General features: G+C 42.5%; 1 protein-coding gene across 2 annotated transcripts in view; it reads left to right on the top strand.

Annotated features, from left to right (window-relative positions):
• The window catches only part of LOC101476097 (partitioning defective 3 homolog), a 351693-nt gene that overhangs the window by 210017 nt on the left and 122502 nt on the right, over window positions 1-19174 (top strand). For both annotated transcript variants that reach the window (XM_076887953.1, XM_004568509.5), the window contains exons 16-17: window positions 1776-1962; window positions 12377-12525. In XM_076887953.1, the coding sequence (XP_076744068.1) occupies window positions 1776-1962; window positions 12377-12525 (336 nt within the window). The remainder of the gene's footprint in view (window positions 1-1775; window positions 1963-12376; window positions 12526-19174) is intronic.

Genomic DNA, 19174 nt, shown 5'->3' with positions numbered 1-19174 from the left:
ACAGGACCTGGCCGTCTTGCTATCTTCAAGTTGACCGTGAGGTCCTCTGAGACAAATGTTAGGCCAGCTGTTGGCTAAAGTTTGGCTGAAAATAGTTCATGCAACAGAACAAACACAGCAGCAAATCTACATCAGAATAGCTAAAGACGAATCAAAGTTGCAACAAGCCAGAGTCCTGACCTGAAACTGACTGAAATGCTGTGGCCAGACCTTAAAAGAGCCCATTTAAGACTTCCCACAAACCCCAATGAAATGAAACAACACTTTTTTAAAGAGCACTCCATGATTCCTCTGCAACGACACAAGACACTGAAAGCTGTACAGAAAACAATTACTCCAAGTTAAAGCTGTTAAAGCTGCAGTTACCAAACCTGACAGTTTCTTTTAATGACCACTTGAGCCTTGCTACACAAGCAAGTCAATCCCCATAGACTTTCAAAGTAAAATGTCAGCCTTCACAGCAATATGGTGGTACTACAAAAACTCTTTGGCCTCCATAGATAATTTCCCAGTTATAAGAACTGTACGGCGGAAAAGTTTTTTGGTGTTGTTTTGTGCTTCACTGGTTTGGATTGGACAAATCTCCTCTGTCACACGTCAACATGGCAAATCACCTAAAAAACGCACCTTTCCACATTGACTTTCATTGGCGCTGTGAGTGCTGGATAAGTGCGCCTTTATTTCTGTCCTCTCCCACGCAGCTCTGTTTTGTTTCTTTGTTTTTTTTTCTTCCCTTTTTTTTAATCTCCAAGTACCGAAACTAAACTATACCGCTCGCTGCTGCATTGATTGGTGCTGAGATTTACTTCCACAATGTGCATTTATCATTCGTCGGGCCCCAGTGAAATTAAATGACTCTCAGATTCACGTTGGGATCCTGCCAGAGTAAATATTGTTGTCTGCTGCTAGTGATTACACACAATTGTTCCTAAGCTATTAAATTTGCAAAATACCTCTGTGATAATGGAAACAAAAGCAACGACCACAGGAAGTCCAGAATCTCTGAAAGACTTTGTCTAATGGCAAGCAGGTGTGTGGCTGAATTCACGTCTCATCACTTGTCTCGTGTTCGGATCGGCCACGAAGAAGTCGTGCGCAGATCGGCTTTCAGAATGAAGCTTCCGCCTCTTCATTGTAATGCCACTTCTCATGCTGTTGAACAACCCTTCTGTTGCCCTTGGCGCTGAGTGCCAGCACATTCCCCATTGACTTTGACTCCTGAGGAGCAGCAAAAGAGCGATTCAAAGAAGTCCTCAGCGGGGAGGGTCAGGCGGGACAGAATACAGATCAGGGAGAGGCCTTTTTCTGCTTGTATTTGTCCTTGGAGGAGAGTGAAGGAGAATAGCTAAAACTACCCGGGTCCAGAACTTTTGCCTGTGACATTAAGAGACTGGATAGACATTAGAGCACTTTGTGTTTGTCTTATGAGTCCTCATGGCCACTTAGACTTTCCATGAGTGAACTGTGCTATCATTTAGAAGATGTTTGTTATTTCCTTTCAGTACTGCTACTCCAGATAAGAGCAGAAATCCACTAGTTTTGCAAAATAACGTCCTCAGCATTATCTGTTTGCAGTGTCATGCTGTTAATTAGGAACGCAAGATAAAATTATATTTACACAAATATGTCTGCACATGGGGTGTGTGCGTTTAAAAAAAAAAGTTTAATAAATGGGTCTTGACACAGTTTTGTATTTTATAATTGAAATGAAGCTCAAATATACGCGGTCACACTCCATTTGCTAATCAGTCTCTCCTTGTCCTGGTTTTTCTCAGGTCGCTCCCAGCTCTCTCCGACTGTGAACATGCCACAGGACGACATAGTAATGATCGAAGACGACAGGCCACCCCTGCTCCCTTCCCACCTGTCTGACCAGTCGTCGTCCAGCTCCCATGATGACATGGGTTTTGTGGGAGAAAACCCAGTTCCCTGGATTCATGAGCTGCCCGGACAGAATGAATGGTAAGCTGCAGGTTGTTCTCACTTTGTGGGAGAGTCGGCTGAATTATTTATGGCTTGATGGACTTCAGACGGCCCCCTTTGTGGGAGAGAGTAGGACAGAGTTTATATGATGTGTAGGCTGGCTAGTTTGTTAGCACAGCCAAAGTCTCCACCGCTGAGGTGGGAGATTATGTTTACCCAGAACTGGTCCAGGAAAGAAGAGCATCACAGTTTTTGGATTGAAGATTTTGCAGAATGTCATACCAGTTAATTATGATTATTTATTTATTTTTTGACCGAATGTGCATGCATTTTCAGCAACTATTTCCCACATTTATTAGATATTGTAATGGTTTTTCCTTGGTAGAAATTGGTAAACGGGACAGTCTTACTGCCGTAACGAACCAGGAAATAAAGTTTTCATATCGTACACCAAGTTCACTGTAGGACAGTAATGACATTCTGCTTTAGGGCTCTGCTTGGAATCCTAAAATATGACTCTGGGTATAGGTGTGTGTGTGTGTGTGTCTGTGTGTGTGTGTCTGTGTGTGTGTCTGTGTGAGAGAGAGACTGTAATGGAATCAGCAGCAGTAGTCACACAGCAACACTCTTGGGGACCCATATTCTTCTTCCAGCACTCCAACCCTCACCACCTGTGGGATTTTGGCACCCCACTCAGTCTGCAGCCCGACTGGTGCCACCCTCCTGACATATTTCGGCATGTAAATGAGACTTGGATTCTTCAACATTTTCAGAACAACAAGCTCTTAAAGAGTTTAGCTAGATAAGAAGAGGAACCAGTAGACACAAAGGAAAGAAAAGGGGTGAGGGTGTAGAAAAAGGAAAGGCATTTCAACCCTTATATCTGCTTTAAAATAGCCAGTAGTTACTCTAAAATTTCCTGACATTTCCTGAATTGATTGCATTGTTCAGTTACCGGAAATGTATTTCCAAGACATCCAATCATCTTGTAATTCTTGTCGGAATGACAGAGACAAAAGAAATCAGCACCTGCATTTCCACTCACCACTCATTGTTTCTAATTCTTGCATTCTTTCTTTGTTGTTGCTGGTGGGTTTGTTTTTTTTTTTGTGATGATTGGCTGTTTGAGGCCACATGGATGGATGCAGCAAGTGGCTTGAAGATGATGTTTTTGGCTGCCACAGATAGAGATGCTCTGTCTGTTTCTCTCCTTTTTATTATTATTATTTTTATATCGTTTTCCCTGGAGACTCTCTACCCTCTCACTCTTCTTTTTCTCTCTCTCTGTCTCATTCATTATAAATGACTGGATTTGCTCAGCATGCCTGTTGTGCACGTGATGTCAGAGGTTTGTCATAGTGGATTAGGTCCACAGCGCATGGCTGAAATGCACTCAGGTTTCCTCACACGCTCCCCGTCTATAAACTCACACAAATGCACAACCGCACGCACATATGCACACGCACATGCATGATGTAAGCCCATAAGGCAGGAGTGCGCTATATAGCACTGCCTAGGGTTATTCTGAATAATTCATGTCTCTCTCTCACACACACACACACAAACACACATCATGCACACATTTTTTTTATGCAAATGCTTACAGCTGCTTAAACGCATCAAGTGTGTATCATCATTCTGACTGACTTACACCCTTTCTCATTTCCCTTTTCAAGTGCCCCCAATATCCCACCAAACACACACGCACACACTTATACACAGAGTTAACAGGCGTATTGAGCCAGCAGGGGATGTGGGTCAGCCAGACTCCAATGTACCGGAACTGTTACTTTTTAATTAAGCTCTGCACCAGTGCTGCCAGGGGTCTATATGCACTGAATATGTATTGTACAGAACTGTGAAAGTCTCACCTTTGGCTTCCAGTATTATTCAGCCTTCCATCGTCTTGGGAGATGCCTTGCCAAGGCCATACACCTACAGTGAATGCACAAAGTGCAAAAAAGGCTGGTTGGCTGATAAACTCATTGTAATTCATGACCTTTCTGTTATTGGTCTTCACTTTTTTCACTTACTGGAATTGAACAAATTCACATTTGGTGTTTTCTGCTATTTAATTCCCTTTATTCATTTGTTGTTGTTGTTTTTAATCACTTTCACTCTATGTGACTCTGTTCACACACACTAATACATACCAGCTGCTTTGTGACATTCATTCAAGCTTAGTTTGTCTATCAGTCGTTTCTGTTGCTGATTTCAGCCTCTAGGATTTTATAAAAGTACATTCTCAGCTTTCAGTTCAATTCCATTCAGCTCAGTTCAATTCAGTTGTATACATGTTGTCTACATAGCACCCCGACAATCAGACGGCCCCCTTATAAACAAGCATTTGGCGACCATGGGAAGGCAGAACTCCGGCGTAACCAGAGGCAGGGCTGTGGCCCTCAAGATAAATGGTTGGTCATTAAGGAAGATACCCCATCTCATATATATTGTGATGAAATATTAGAACAACCTGTTATTTATTTTATTCTTAAAATCACTTGGTACTATTTCCCCATGGTGCATGTTTTGAGTATGTGTGCTTGTCTTTGTTCATATTTTACCGAGTGAAAACGTAAGCCTGTGTTTCCCTCCCTTCATACTTAGTGCTCCCTCAGCGTTTCATCACTTTTACAGGCCTGAAATGAACATAAAATGAGTTGTAAATATTACAACTCTGCGTTTGTAGATCTTAAAATGGTAATGCACAAAGAGCCAAGCTTTTATGTGTTGTTGCTATATTACAGACCGTTTTATTGCTATGGTTGTTACTACTGGCAGTGACGTGTTGCGCTTAGTCAAACTAGATTGGGACTTGAAGTCAGTCACTAGATAAAGTCTGCCCTAAAGTCTAGATAATCTACTGTAAAAGTTCCTTAGAGAAGCACTTGACTGAAGCTGCAGCCAGCTGTAGAAATCGGTGTTTGCATTGCTTAAGTCCAAGATGTCAGTGAGCAGGGTTAAAGAGTGTGTGAGCATGATTCAAAGAGTTGATGGAAGCCAGCACGTCTGTCAGGTTCCACTGGGTAAACAAGTGGTTGTAAATTATTACTTTGAATATCTGTGGTCCTGACTTGAAGCAATAACTCCCTAAGCTGTGCCTCCTCCTTCCTTCATTGGTTTGAATCCAAAGCCAAACAGGAAAGGCCATGTCCAAATGATTTACAGCACAACAGATACAAAGAGAGGTTTGATATTACAGCTTTGCACAATAATTTGGATCAGTGCAAAGATGAAAGGTTTTTTTTCTTCCAAACATGGAACAGTGTCAGAGAAATTTAAAAAAAGAAAGTGTATTTTAACGTCAGGCTCTTTTAAAGATGCAAATGAATGTTTCTAGTTTCCACCTGGTTTTCATCCCACAAGTTGACAAAGTGCAGTTGCAGGGTGTGTCTGTAAAAAACGGTCCACTTCTAGTTGTTTTTAAGGGCGCCTTTATACTCCAAATAATGAGCTTGTTGTTGTATAATCTCAAGAACTCTGAAATAAGACATCCAAATTTGCAAAAAATCACATTTTAAGATGTTTACTTTCAGTCAGTTTCAAAACTAACTGCTTTCTAAAGTGTCCCTGAAAGGTCAAAGGTCACTGCAGCAAAGCCCCAGCAAATAGAAGAAATGCTGCAAAAGCTCACAAAAAAAACCCAAAGGTGAAAAACCTTCCAGAGAGACAATAATGTGACGGAACAGCTAACAGTAGGGGACAAGCTAACAGCTAAACGGCTAATAGCAACATGTATCTACAGTATTACATGACCCATGTGATTAAAACACACATTGCCTGCATCTTTTTCTCCCTCACAGCACAGAAGAATCCTCTGCTTCTTTTAAGTCTTAGTGCAATCCTTCGCATGTTTTGGTTTCTATCTCTTCGGAAGCTGTTCCCTAAAAACACTTCCATTGTGGGGTTTTTTTGCAAGATTTTTTTTTTTACTTCCTTTGTGTTTCATTCAGTTTCTGTTGTGTTTTATGTGCTTTTGCAGTGTTTTTCTTTGTTGCTGGTGTTTTCTTATGTTGCATTGTATTTGACCTCTTAGGGCCACCGTAGCTTAGAGACAATCACAAAGTTTTACTTTTACCTTTGATTCTGTCTGCTCAGCACCATGGGCTACATCTGTGTAAATCTGTATGAATACTGCTCCTTCACAGTAATCCTTCCCTTCGGTCCTTCGTGAAATCCTCACTGAGGATGCATTCAGCTGCGTCCTTCAGAAGCAAAAGTACCAGTTCTTAAAAGTACTCACATGTTCATATTGCAGTGTAGCATGGGAAGAAATCAAAATAAAAGACTGTGCTTGGGAGAAGACAAGTGCTCAAATCATCTTCTTGAAGATGAGTCTCTGTGAGAGAATGCAAATTTCTCTCCTCCTAACAATAAAAGCTTCCTGTTTCCACAGTGATTTGGTTTTTAGTTATTTAGCTCCTCATTAACCCACCTCTATTTCTCACACTAAATGTAACTGACTCTAATAATAAATCAAAGTTTAATAAAGTATTCATGACAAGTATTCAACTTGAAATGAAATGTAACAGGTGGCAAAAGCAATGCTTGTAACAGCTTATCAACACCTTTGCCTTTAATTACAAGATATTATAGTATATACTGCATTTTATGTTTAAAATTTAACTTTTCCCCATAAAGGCCGTTGTGTGTTAAATGCCCAACTTTGAAAGATAACCATTTTTACACGGTAGTGCAGTGTTTTGGTCTCTGTGGCTAGTTCCACTTGGATACCCTGTAACTGTTCTGCTACTTTAAACTGTTGAACTGTAACCCTTGACAGTGTTTACAGTTTAAGAGCTGTTATAATATTATAATTGCCTGGGAAAAATATGACCAACTATGTTTGTCATAGTTTGTCCAAGAAGTTCATTCAGCAGTTTTTACCACTCTACCTCAAAGGCTTGGGGTGTTGTCATCACCCCGGCGGGTGGGTGGCTAGGTGGGCGATGTGGACACCAAAATTCATGAATATGATAACTTGAGAACCTAAGTGATGTATGATTTTCAAAGTGACACCACAATTGCATCTCCTTGCATCTTTTTTATTTGAATACCGGTGATATTAGACATTATAAGGTCAGAGGTCAGATTTTCTGAACATCTTGCGAACACGTTAACTCAAGAAGGTCACCAGTACAAGTCACGTAGGATTTTCAAATTTATAGGTGTACTTACTAAGAGCTACTAAGTGGTGGCACTGGCAGCCAACAGTTTTTGGCAATTGAAATCTTAGCATTTAAATTTGTGTGTTACTAATAATCTGATATCTCAGTCTCTTCATTGCCCCCGTTAAACCTTCTTATCTAAATAACATAATTTTGTCTCATTTCTGTGCCCAGATGCCAGTAAAAATTCAAAATAAAGCTACTGGAGTTCAAAAACTAATGACTGATGTTACAGTGCCTACGTCCATTTTCTATATACAACTTGGAATTAAATATTAAACCCTGGGTTTCATGGAACACCAAGTTGCGGGGTTACCTGCCAATACAAGTTATTTTAAAATAATATAAGTATCACAGATGCAGACTTATTCAAAATTACCCATCATTTTCTCACTTGGACCGTTAGGGGCACTGTCACAACACTAATCTACACAAGACTACCGTGTCTGCCCTCGTCCTGCTTTGGACCTCAGCCTGGGTAAGGCTGACAGAGTGGAAGATGGGTGTCAATTCTCATTAAGCGGAGAGAGAAGAGAAACGGACAGCAAGAGCGACGGAGAGGAAGCATGAGAGCGAGAGAGAGACAACTAGACTGTGTCCTTCTCTGTCTTTGTGAGATGTCACAGGTGGAAACATCATTTCCCAGGCAGCTCCGAAACACTCTGTCAAGCAGCAAGGATGGAGAAGGACTCCAGACAAGCGTACCCACACATCCATTTTTCACACCCGCAAATACACACAGCCGTGCCGGTGCTCTCAGTCTCACGAGTGTTTAGATACACATTGGCTGGTAAACAATTTCGCAAATTAACATATAAAGTGGAAACGGTTCGCGCGGACACGAACAAACAAACTTTGCAGGCGGACTGCCTACTTCGGTTGACTCCCTAATAGTCTCTGTCATCAGCAGTGTAACTAAGGATCACAAGTGCTCTGTTAAGCACATGTTTTTCCCATCAAACTATCAGCATAACTACATATAAATGCAAACAGCCCTGCAGCACAGGCGTGGATGCATTCACACACAATTTCACTAATCTCAAATTTCCATTTAAGTTGGTAGTGACTTAAAGGCCAGACGGCTCACACACTCACACAGCTTCACAGCATATTTGGACCTTTTTTTCTTTAAATGCTATCATTCCCTTCTAGATTTATGAATACGGTGAATATGTCTCATTTCTGTGCCCTCCCTTCACCGACTTCCTGCATCGCACACTCTGTGTCTGTGTGCGACCTGCTCTGTGTCACTGTGACAGGAGTGCAGCTAACCTAGCCTGCGCACGCACCAAAATATATCTTTGCCCGGTCCTTGTCAGTCGCCGTTGTGTACGAGCAGACCGGAGCAGTCCATCTAGCCAAACTCAATTAAAAGCTTCGTAAACCAGGCAGGGAAAGAATGAGAGGGTCGGCACAGGAGGGAGCAGACGGACAAAGAGGTCTTAATTGATCTTGTTCTCTCTCTCTCTGCCTCTCTCAGCAACTTCATCACAATTAAAAGGGAATTACGGCAAATCGCAGGTGCAGCTGCTCCGCTGTGTGGCACTGATCGAACCGCGCTGTCTTACAGTTTTTATATCCGCGTTTAAAGTCTGATGATTTATGTGTGCAATTAAGCGAGTGAAGCAAAAGCAGCTATATGAGACATCCCTTGTTAAAATCCACTTGCGTTTAAGAAATAAACAAAATAAAAGTAATCTCGTATTTCACCTTTCTTTTCTACTAGCCAGTATTTGGACTGTCTGGTGTCCACTGGTGCACATGCTAGGAAAACAAACCTCTGCACCAACTTCTCATGCAGGACTTCATACAGTGATTGAAAGCAGCTCCAAGCTCCCCGACTCAGCTATGCATCCAAGCAGTCAACTGAATCGCCCTCCTCAAACCTCAGAATAACCATTTCAGAAGCACCTTGCTGGGCATTGCTCTCCACCTCTTGCCCCCTCTCCAAGGCGCTGAAACTAATACAAAGAACCCCACCCGGTCAGACTTAGCTGCACTAAGAAGTAGTAGAGACTTAACTCTTTGGGGTCAGTTTGAAACACAAGTGAAAAAGGTTTGAGTAAAAGAAAGAGAGGAAGTTTGAAAAGAAACAGTGTCACCAGGGTAATTGTGAGCGCAGAGGGCTTTTAACACACGCCGCTTAGCAACGAGGCCAATGTGCAGTTTGACACGTTCAACTTCCTGCGAGGAAGTAAGGAGTGATGTAAAATGTAAGTTAAAGCTGTGGATTTGCCTGTGAGCAATCCTCAGCGCTGTTTAATTTTAGATGATGGGAGCACTTTGAATGGGAGGAAAGCAGTAAGTAATGTTCTTACTATAGTGATCATAGCATGTGTATGCATATAATTCTGTATGTACCCTATTTCCCCCATTAACGGATGGACCAAATGAAATGAACATCGACAGGCAAAAAAAACATTCATTATGGATCCCATTATAATTTTTTTGAATTCTGTGACTGGAATTTTGTTTGAGTCACTGCTAAATACAAAATAAAGAATCTGAAAAACCACTAATGTATCATGTAACATCTGTCTAAATACAGTCCAGAGACGTGGACTGGCTCGATGGTCTGAAGAAGGAAGTGTGCCATTCTTTAGACGACCGAATTCATCTTCTAATTGGCCACGCTGTATTTTTCACTTTCAAATCCTGTTTAATATTGAATATCTAAGGTAGCTTTTCCAGTGGGAATGCTGTATGGGTCTCAGCTTCACAGGCTCAACCAGTCAGAGCTGACTAAACTAGAGTTTTGAGCTTAAGAAGCATCTTAAACAAGGACATAGTTTTTGATGACCACTCTGTAATTCATACATGTACAGATGAGGACTGATTAGCCTCCCTATGAAAGCCTTATTCTTAAAACCATTTCCAAACTGCTCTTAACCAAAACAAGGAGTCTGAAACACAGCTTTGGTTCTTCACCAGGTATGTCTTAGATCGTTATCGGTTGGAAGACAAAACGATGACCTAGACCCAGTTTTACTGCTGACTACTTTGATTTCTTTCAAAATCTTCACATATCCATCTTTCATCATAATCCTTCTACCTTGATGAGATTCCCAGTTCCAGTCACACTGAAGCGTTCCCCCAGCATAATCCTCCCACCGCCATGTTTCGCTATGGGGACGATGTCAGGCCAGTTTTTCTGGGTTGATAATAATATTGACACTTGCCATTTTTGCTAATAATTTTGTCCCCATCTTTATACTTTCATTAGCAGCTGTAAACCTTTGTGTTAGTTTACAGTGAAAAAAACAAAACATGTTCTGGCGAGAATGACGCGTGAGGTTTTAGATGCTTTAATTGGCTCTGAATAGAGTATATATAAAAAGATGTGAAGTCTACACGTGCCTTCAGCCCAAGATAGTTTAAACCTGTGATGAAGATTCAAACTCAGGAACTGCTTGGCTGCTGGTCATCGCCACCTCTTTAAATAGTTATGGCTTCTGAGACCTGAGGTGCAGGTTCCAACAGCAGGTACCCTTAGCTTAAAAAGCAGTTCAGAGCAGCACAGTTGCCGCTTCTCTTCAGGTTACCCTAGACCCACATGCTAGGCATTTAGTCACTGCTCCGTATGTGCCAAAGTAAATCAGAGATGGTGCTAAAATGGGCAGCAGCTTAAACCAACAGCTTTGGCCTCCAGCTAAGTGAATTTACACCACCCGCTCAGCTGCTCCCTCTTAACTTCGCTCTTTCTTCGCGCAGATTTCTCACTATTTTTGCTCCAAAAAAGCTGCGTGCCCTTTTTGTCCCAGCTGCTAGTTTCTTTAATTGCTCTCACAAATCTTAGTGTGGTCGTCAGTTCTCTGTACCTGAGTGACGGCCCCTGTGTGATTCCCACCTGCTGGTTTCTCACTTTCACCTATGTTGCCTCCATTTGCAACTCAGCTCCATAACCCAATACCAGTGAGAGTAAATGAAATCTAAATTCAGGCTGAAAATGCATCCTTTCCCATCTGCACAGCCTCAGTCACGCTCCGACACATGCCATTTGCAGAGACAGAAAAATACAGGCCATGCTCGCCCTTTTTTTTTTTCTTTTTTTTTTTGCGGGGCTCAGAATGATGAGAGGAGGAAAAAGCGAGGGATGATGTATAAATGAATAATACATCTGTGCTGTCATTCTTCTGTTCCTGCTCCACCTCCCTCTCTTCCTGTGTCATCTGGAGATGGTCCTGCGAGACAGTCTGATCTTAGTTGGGATTGTCAGGTATGGTTGACGGTAAAGCAACACATTGACGCCAGCCCCCTCTGCGACACATTGAAGCAGCTCTCTTGTTAAGTGGGGTTGACGACCTAAATAAGAATTGTTTACATGGAAACGCGTGCAGGCACGCCTGCAGTTAGCTGATATTCCAAATACAGAGGACTGCTTGAAGTAGCATCTGCTCCAAGAGGATACGTTTACAAATATCTACTTCCTCACTACTCCTGAAGTTACATAGTTGCAGTTACGGCTTTCGATTTTGCATAAAAGCTCCACAAATCCAAAGAAATGTGATTATTTGATGAAAATTCTGCTGTTATTTAAACGCTCGTGTACGAGCACCATGTGAACAAAAGAAATGGCTGCATGTAGCATTTATTAGATTTCACTGATGCTGCATCCCTACCTTCCATCTGCCCTGAAATTGCAAAGCGCTTCTCACCTAATTGTAAATGCACGTCCCTGCATGCAAATGCCAGTGTCCGCCTCTCTCGACCTCCTTTCCCTGCTCCCATCCGATTTTCAATTAAGATCCAGACAAAGATAGAGGATCTCAAACGGAGTGTGCTGCAGTGGGATGGGCCTTGCTTCTGCTCCAGACGTCCTGGAGGAGGGCGTTATTTGAGTGGCCGTGACCCCAGAGAACCCTCACCTTACCTGGGGTATTATACGCATCTAGGCCAAGGCCCTGCCTCCCACTTGTGGTGTGTCCTGAACCCACTAAGCATACGTGTAGGTGTCCTTGATGAGGAAAGGCTTTGAAATGAAAGGTGTGTGTGTGTGTGTGTGTGTGTGCATATTGAATGTCGATGGTCATTATCTGATAGCAAAGGGGTATTTTAGGCTGAGGTCTGGGGTTGTGTGAATATTAATAGGACAATTTTATTTCTCAGTCTTATCATCAGGATGTCTCTTGGCCATGTAAGTGCAACTTAATGAACTGTGTAGATGACTGAAAAAATATGTCTTCAATAGAATTATCTCCAGATGAAAAGAGTGACTCTACACTTGCCAGTATCTAATACTTCTACCTCTTTTTGTCCCTCTGTCTTTTTTTCCTATCAAACTGTAGTTCGCTCAGTCCGGACGCAGACCCTGGCACTTCATTCCAGAGGGAGGGGTATGGTCGCCAGAGTATGTCGGAAAAGCGCACGAAGCAGTACGAGAATCCTGCACATCTGGAGATCATCAAGTCTCGCAAGTCCAAGAGCATGGATTTAGGCAAGTGCTAAGCCTGAACCATCACACAAACACACATCTACAGGGAAAAGTTTGACAACTTGGGGAATGGACTACACTTACTGTATTTCCTGCCTTCTTGTCTTAGCAGTTTCCCTTTTTGCACATCTTCTCTCTCTTACACACACACACCAGGGCCACCAGAGCTGACTTGGATCATGTTTCAAATTTATTGTCTTGCCCATGGACTCTTTGGCAAAAGGACAGGAGAAAGCAGGACTGCTGTGTTCATGTACAAAGGGCCGATTTGTCCATCACCAGAAACCTGTATTTTCCTGAGCCTGTGGCGGTTACCTGTCAGTGTCCTGCTAAATGACAAAATATTATTTTCCTTTCTTTTGCATGATTTAGTCCAACAGCATGCATGTCAGTATATGCTAGAAAATACTGGTAGCTTAATAGTTAGTGTGCAGATATGATCATATGTTCAATCTTGTCTCTGCAACAAGTTAATGGATTTTTTTCTAAGCTTAATTTCAGGCAGATTACTGATATTACACAAAAGTAAATTCACCTCATGTACTACTTTTTTCTTTTGAGCAAGAAGTGTTTTTCTGGTTTGGCATCCTAAGCTTGGCCGTACAAAGAAAACAATCCTCTACCTTGTGATGACTGCGTGTCTCCTTTCAATTTTTTTCCCACTCAGCACGGCTAATCTGGAGGTTTGTTTGCAGTAAACAAACCTCCAGATTGTTCATTGTCACTCAGTGCTCCTTTCACCTGCTGGACACCTCAAACGCATCTTGAACTTGTGACTCCTCAAACACTTGCTGCTCACTTTATCCTGCTTACCTCAGTAAATGCACTTTCAAAAACAGTAATACACACACAGTCACTTCAGTCCTGTCCAGCCACCACCTCTCCTCTTTTGGCCTCCATTTCCCATGGCCCTTTGTCCAGTGGACCATGGATAAAAACACAAGCGCAAGTGCACAATGCTTAGTGATGGGAGAGCCAGTCAGATGCAGGCCTACACAAACACGCACTGGGCAAGCACACTCTCAAACAGACAAACTGTATCCAGGGAAGACGATGGTGTGAACTCCAAGCTTCTCCCGCTGAGACTGAAGCAGACGCTGCCTTCTCTCGGATCACTGACTAATCACAACAGATAACAGCCAACTCTTTTCCACATGGAGCCCAGAGACCTGTAGAAATCTTTGACTCGCCCACAGACTGGTGCAGGTCTGGGCCACTGCACCGAGCTCTGTGGGGTCTAGATCCTTTGTAATACCTTCTGTCCACCATTGAAACTTTTCTACAAACACAAAGTTCGGGAGAAGAAAACCTTCAGCCATCGGATGGGTTTTGTTCAGCAGTTAGTTGGCCTGAAATGGTTTCCATTAAGTTCTCAGTGTTTAAAATATAATTGGATATTACTGAGGACAGGAAGCGAGTAGAACGGAAGGGATGCTAAGATAAGGCTTTGATGGTGTTCTCATCATTGCAAATGCACATGTTATCAATGAGTTTAATCAAAAAAGCTTCTTAATTGTTTCAAAGTGGAGTCTTTGCGTGTTTGTTTGTGCATTGGATTAGCTGCAAACTACAGCTTTTCTTTCTTTCTTTTTTTTTAACAAAGATCCTGATTAATGTACTCATAAGACGGCGCCTCACACATTCGAGATAACCAGTGTAATTGATCTTTTACAAATCTCTGTTACTGCTGCATTATTTTTTTATCAAGATCCCTCTGTGTCTGTGCGCGGGCGTGCCTGTGGTTTTTATTACATGAAATTCAAAAAAACTACCCGCCCCTCCCAAAAAAAAAAAAAAAATCACCCCCTTCCCCTTTCACTGGGCCCAATTGAGTTTGTGAAATATCCAGCTGACAGAAATCCTTGCCAATACAAAATCATAATCCATCGATGAGAATATCACAGTGTTCAGATGGTTCAGGGAAATAACAAACTTATTCCAGTCATAATAACTCTTGTAGCTGACGTGGTTTCCCCACAAGAAAAATTCAGTCCTCTTTCAGTCAATAGATGAAACACAAGCGCTAGACTTAACGTTTGAAATGAAATACACATGGTTTGTGATTTGGCACGTGCCCAGTCACCGCACTTCCATTTATCTCAGAGGAAGACGCTGCTATGCTATCATGCTTATTCTTTTTCTGAAATAATTACATGAAAGCTGCCCAATGCAAAAACGACCTCGGGGTATTGTGCGAGTAGATCTGAAAATGAAGTGAGCCAAAGAAAGTAGTGCCAGCGCTCTCCCTTAAGCCGTGCCTTCGCCACACAGCTGGACATTAGAACTTAGCTCAGCTAGCAGGTGTAAGAATACCGCTCTGCTTTCCCAATAGCGCACTAATAAAGCCGCTCTCTGCTTTCAAATTACTCAGAGGAATAAAAAAAGTAGTTAAAACGCTCAAGAACGCTATTCCCTACTGACTTACATTTTATTCCGTCACTAGGTATTTTTCCCTCCTTTTAATCATGTTCCAGCTGCTCCTAAATCTCATCAGCAGATGGATTTCATGACTTTGAAACCCATCATTGTTGAAATATGCTAAACGGGTCGGACACCCTGCAGTTCAATCCCATTTAAATGGGGAATAAAATTGAGTGAGAGAAGAAAAGGGAAGAAAGCGACGTGAGGTGTCGGCGCTGGCAGTGAGACGTTAGCACATGCCGGACACTTGACCTCGTGATGGACGGCTCCTTCATGAAGTGTAAGACCTGCTCCTCTTGCTTTGTGTCTGCGCTTCACTTTCTTATTTCTTCGTGTGCGTTTCATGACGTTGTGCAGACTGCACTAATGTTTGTTTGGTCCTTTTAAGAGTAGCACAGTGCGACAAGAACTTGAGCAGAAATAAGCTCTGAGCCCTGCCGCCGCTAATGAGGTCAACCGATATGATGTTCGGTTCCATCCACGGGTCAGTAATAGAGATCGGAAGAGCAGTCCCACTCTTATTCCATAACTAGCTCATAACCAGCCATTATTGGATTTGTGATCTCAGCCCCCTTCAGATGCATATAACCGAGGGTGCTGTTTGAGCTAATTTCAGCGTGATCAAAAGGGTTTTTTTCTGGTGCTGAAAGGGAGTTGAATGGCAGTGAATAGAGGCTTGGTAACTAATTTGGGAACCTGTGCCATTGTGCTCGTTCTGCAGTGCAAATGACTGAAGAAAACACTCATTACTCCATGTGAAGGGCTGCATGGAGCCTGGCAATGCAGTAGTATTTGCAATAGAAAGATGTTCATTTGCAGGTTGGCCTCTTCAGCTTCTGCAATTGATCCATCACAGCCAGGTTGGTTTGAATGAGGCTGAATAAAACAGAGTGCAGTCACTCCATTAAACTGACATAGGATGAAATGACTGAATCTTGACCACTAATTAACATAGTTGTTGTTTTTAGGGAGTATTTGAACAAAACAAGAATCTAATGTGTGCCTAAACTGGGTATTTCAGTGTATTTCAAATTAAATTAAATTCAGTAATTCAGTTTTATTTTTATGCATTAGCACAAATCACAACAATAATTACTTCAATGTTTATAGTTAGGGCTGGATCAGGTGAGCCTGATCCAGCCCTAACTATAAACTTTATCAGAAAGGAAACACTTTAAATCTTTAAAGGAGAGAAAGTGTCTGTCTGTCTCCTGAATCCTAATTTGGAGCTTTCATAGAGGAGCCTGAAAGCTGAAGGTCTCTGCCTCCCATTCTACTTTTAAATACCAGAGGAACCACAAGTAAACTAGCAGTCTGAGGTCAAAGCGCTCTCGATAAGCCACATCTCATAGACTACCAAACACATGAGTGGAGACTTTCCTTGTAGAAAGCTGGCAGCCGATCCAGTCGCAGATAGGCCAGTGGTAGTAAATGACAACCTGGCAGATGTTTTTATGCTTACTGTAATTGTGAATGTATGTTCCAGCCAAGTCTACCACTAATCCAGTGAATTTCCAGTCTTGCCAGTAGAGTTGTCAGCTTCTTTTCATGTAGGAAAAGTACTCTACACTGAACGATGATAAACAAACCCCCCAAAAAATTCACTGGATTTCTTTGAAGCCTGAAAAGTGCACATCAAAATATCCAGCATCCTTAATTGAGATGTTAACCAAGTCCGGCTCATAATGATTTCCTGTGACATATGCTGAGCGTGTGGAGGACGTCCTCTGTCGGGCTAATGGTCCACAACTGGCAGAGACATAATAGCGCAGCTGACCCAGCGACGCCTCACTTCCACTGGGATACCTGGACGTGGCCTTCCTCTGACCATCTTGGAGGTTATTTTTAACATAATTACCCTTTTACCACCCTCCTTAAAGCCCCGACACTCTGAATAAATTATGTATAATGGAGCCCCTGTCTGTACACAGATCTTTACATGCAAGGGTCCGTGGTGAATAATGGCTGCAAAGCATAGTTTTTAGCTGCTCTAATTATACCATGGGCTTCTGTCCCTGTAATAACCACCACTGATTTATTCATGAAGTTTGCCACACTGCCCCTTTAACGTTTAATGGCAATGGATCTTCTCCAATTAACTGTCCTTGCCCTTAATCTGGCTAAAGTACGCAGCACGCGGGCCAGGTTTGTTTGCAACCAGGTGCACTTTCACCCCATTTAGTCTGATTGTCTTTCTCTTTGTGTATTTCATTTTGATGATTTTCATTTCTCCTCCAGACGTGCAGGGAGTGGCAAACTCGTGTCTGTATGCAGTTGGGGAAATATGTATTTTCATTCCTCTGAATAAGAAGGAGATGAGGAGCAGAGCACCGAGGTTTCTGTTGTGTGATAGGAATCACATAATAGATTGGCACACAGAGAGCTGTCCGTCAAACCCTCCCAGGAGAGAGCCGGGGCTGCTTCTGATGAAAACAAAGGCAGGTTTGAGGCAGTTGGGTCGGTGGGCAAAAACCGTCTCTTTGCCTCGCTCTCCCGTTCTCTTTGTCTCCGCGCTTTTCTCAGTTAACCGCCGCGCCGACGAGAAACAATGGCGAGCAGGACTGCGGCGCGGAATACCAAGCAGGAGGATAATTCCCTGTTTCCGAGTACAGCAGATGTCATTTTTGTTCCCTTGAACTGTTGCATCCCGTGCAGGTCTAACTTGCAATCCCATTGTGTCAGCCATGCACCCTGGCATCTGTGTGTCCGTCGTTGGCAGGCTTTAATGCTTAAGCCTCAAAAAAAGAAAAAAAATCCAACTTTACATGGCATTTGTACTGGATTGATTGAGTTTTATCCTCAAAGGATGAAACACTCCATCATTTTTCTGTCATGCTGTTTCTGTGCCTATGCTTTCTTATAATGAATTTTTTACTTCAGGCCGTCCTCTCTTGTCCTTTGCAGGATGAAATTGCTTCTTCAAACGAATTAGATGATTTTTTTTTTTTTACTTGCATTCAGTTGGTCTTGTAAGTCTGTTTATGCTTTCCTGGCATTGATATTTGTCATGCTAATAAAATGGACCCACCTCCACTGAGAAACTAAAAAGTAAAATGAATCTTTGGCTGCTGCTACCAGAGAACTTTTGACCTCCTAGACATTTGTAGCGCGCAGTAAAGTTTCATTTTACTGTCCTATGCAGCATAAAAGACAGGCATATGAGATCTCCTCACTAAGTAGGATGCAAAATTATATGATTGATGCTTGAGTGAGTGTAGGCTCTCATGGGACTGAGCACTTTCATTAAATTTGGCAAGGAGAGAGGAGAAATGGTATGGTCACTGGTTTGGAAGCCACCATTGGCAAACAGATGAGCTTTTAGCCTGTGTGTCTTGTCTGACTTTAGATCTATAGCTGCTACGGATGAGGGGGAAGCACTCATACTCTCACTAAGGGTTCATTGGTAGCAAATGCAGCAGAAACAGGGATGACTCTTAGACCCAAAAGATACTACATGTAACATAACTTACTCCTTTTAAAACAAGTCCCATGCAACTAGTACGCTATACTAACAAAAGTATTCACTTGTCTGCCTTCGCATGGATATGAACTTCAGTGACCTCCCATTATTAATCCATAGGGTTTAATGTAATGTTGACCCACCCTTTACAGCTATAACAGCCTCAAGTCTTCTGGGAACAACCTCCAAAAGGTTTTGGAGTGTTTATAGGAATTTTTGACCACTCTTCCAGAAGAGCATTTTTGAGGTCTGTAATAATGTTGGATTCAAAGGCCTGGCTCAGAGTCTCCGCTCAAATGCTTCTCAAAGGTGTTCTATCTTGTTGAGATCAGGAGTCTGTGCAGCCCAGTCAAGTTCTTCCACACCAGGCTCGCTCATCCATGTCTTTATGGAACTTTCTTTGTGCACTGGTGCACAGTCATGCTGGAGCATGAAGGGGCCATCCCCAAACTGTTCCCCCAAAATTGTGACCATGAAATTGTCCAAAATGTCTTGGTATGCTGAAGCATTAATAGTTCCTTTCACCTTTAAACAGCCGAGCTCAACTCCTGAAACAACCCCACACTTAACTTCACACTGTTCTCATGGCAACCTCCAAACCCAGACTCATCCATCGGATTGCCAGGCAGAGAAGCGTGATTCTTCACTGCAGAGAATACGTCTCCACTCTTCCCCACTGGACTCCTGGAGTCCAGTAGGGAAGAGTGCATCCAACACTTTGCATTGCACTTGGTGATATAAGGCTTGGATGCAGCTGCATGGCCATGGAAA

This window comes from Maylandia zebra, linkage group LG9, assembly GCF_041146795.1.
Source record: "Maylandia zebra isolate NMK-2024a linkage group LG9, Mzebra_GT3a, whole genome shotgun sequence".
Lineage (NCBI taxonomy): Eukaryota > Metazoa > Chordata > Actinopteri > Cichliformes > Cichlidae > Maylandia > Maylandia zebra.
The sequence above is the reverse complement of the archived record's forward strand: the minus strand, read 5'-3'. Positions and strand labels throughout refer to the sequence as shown.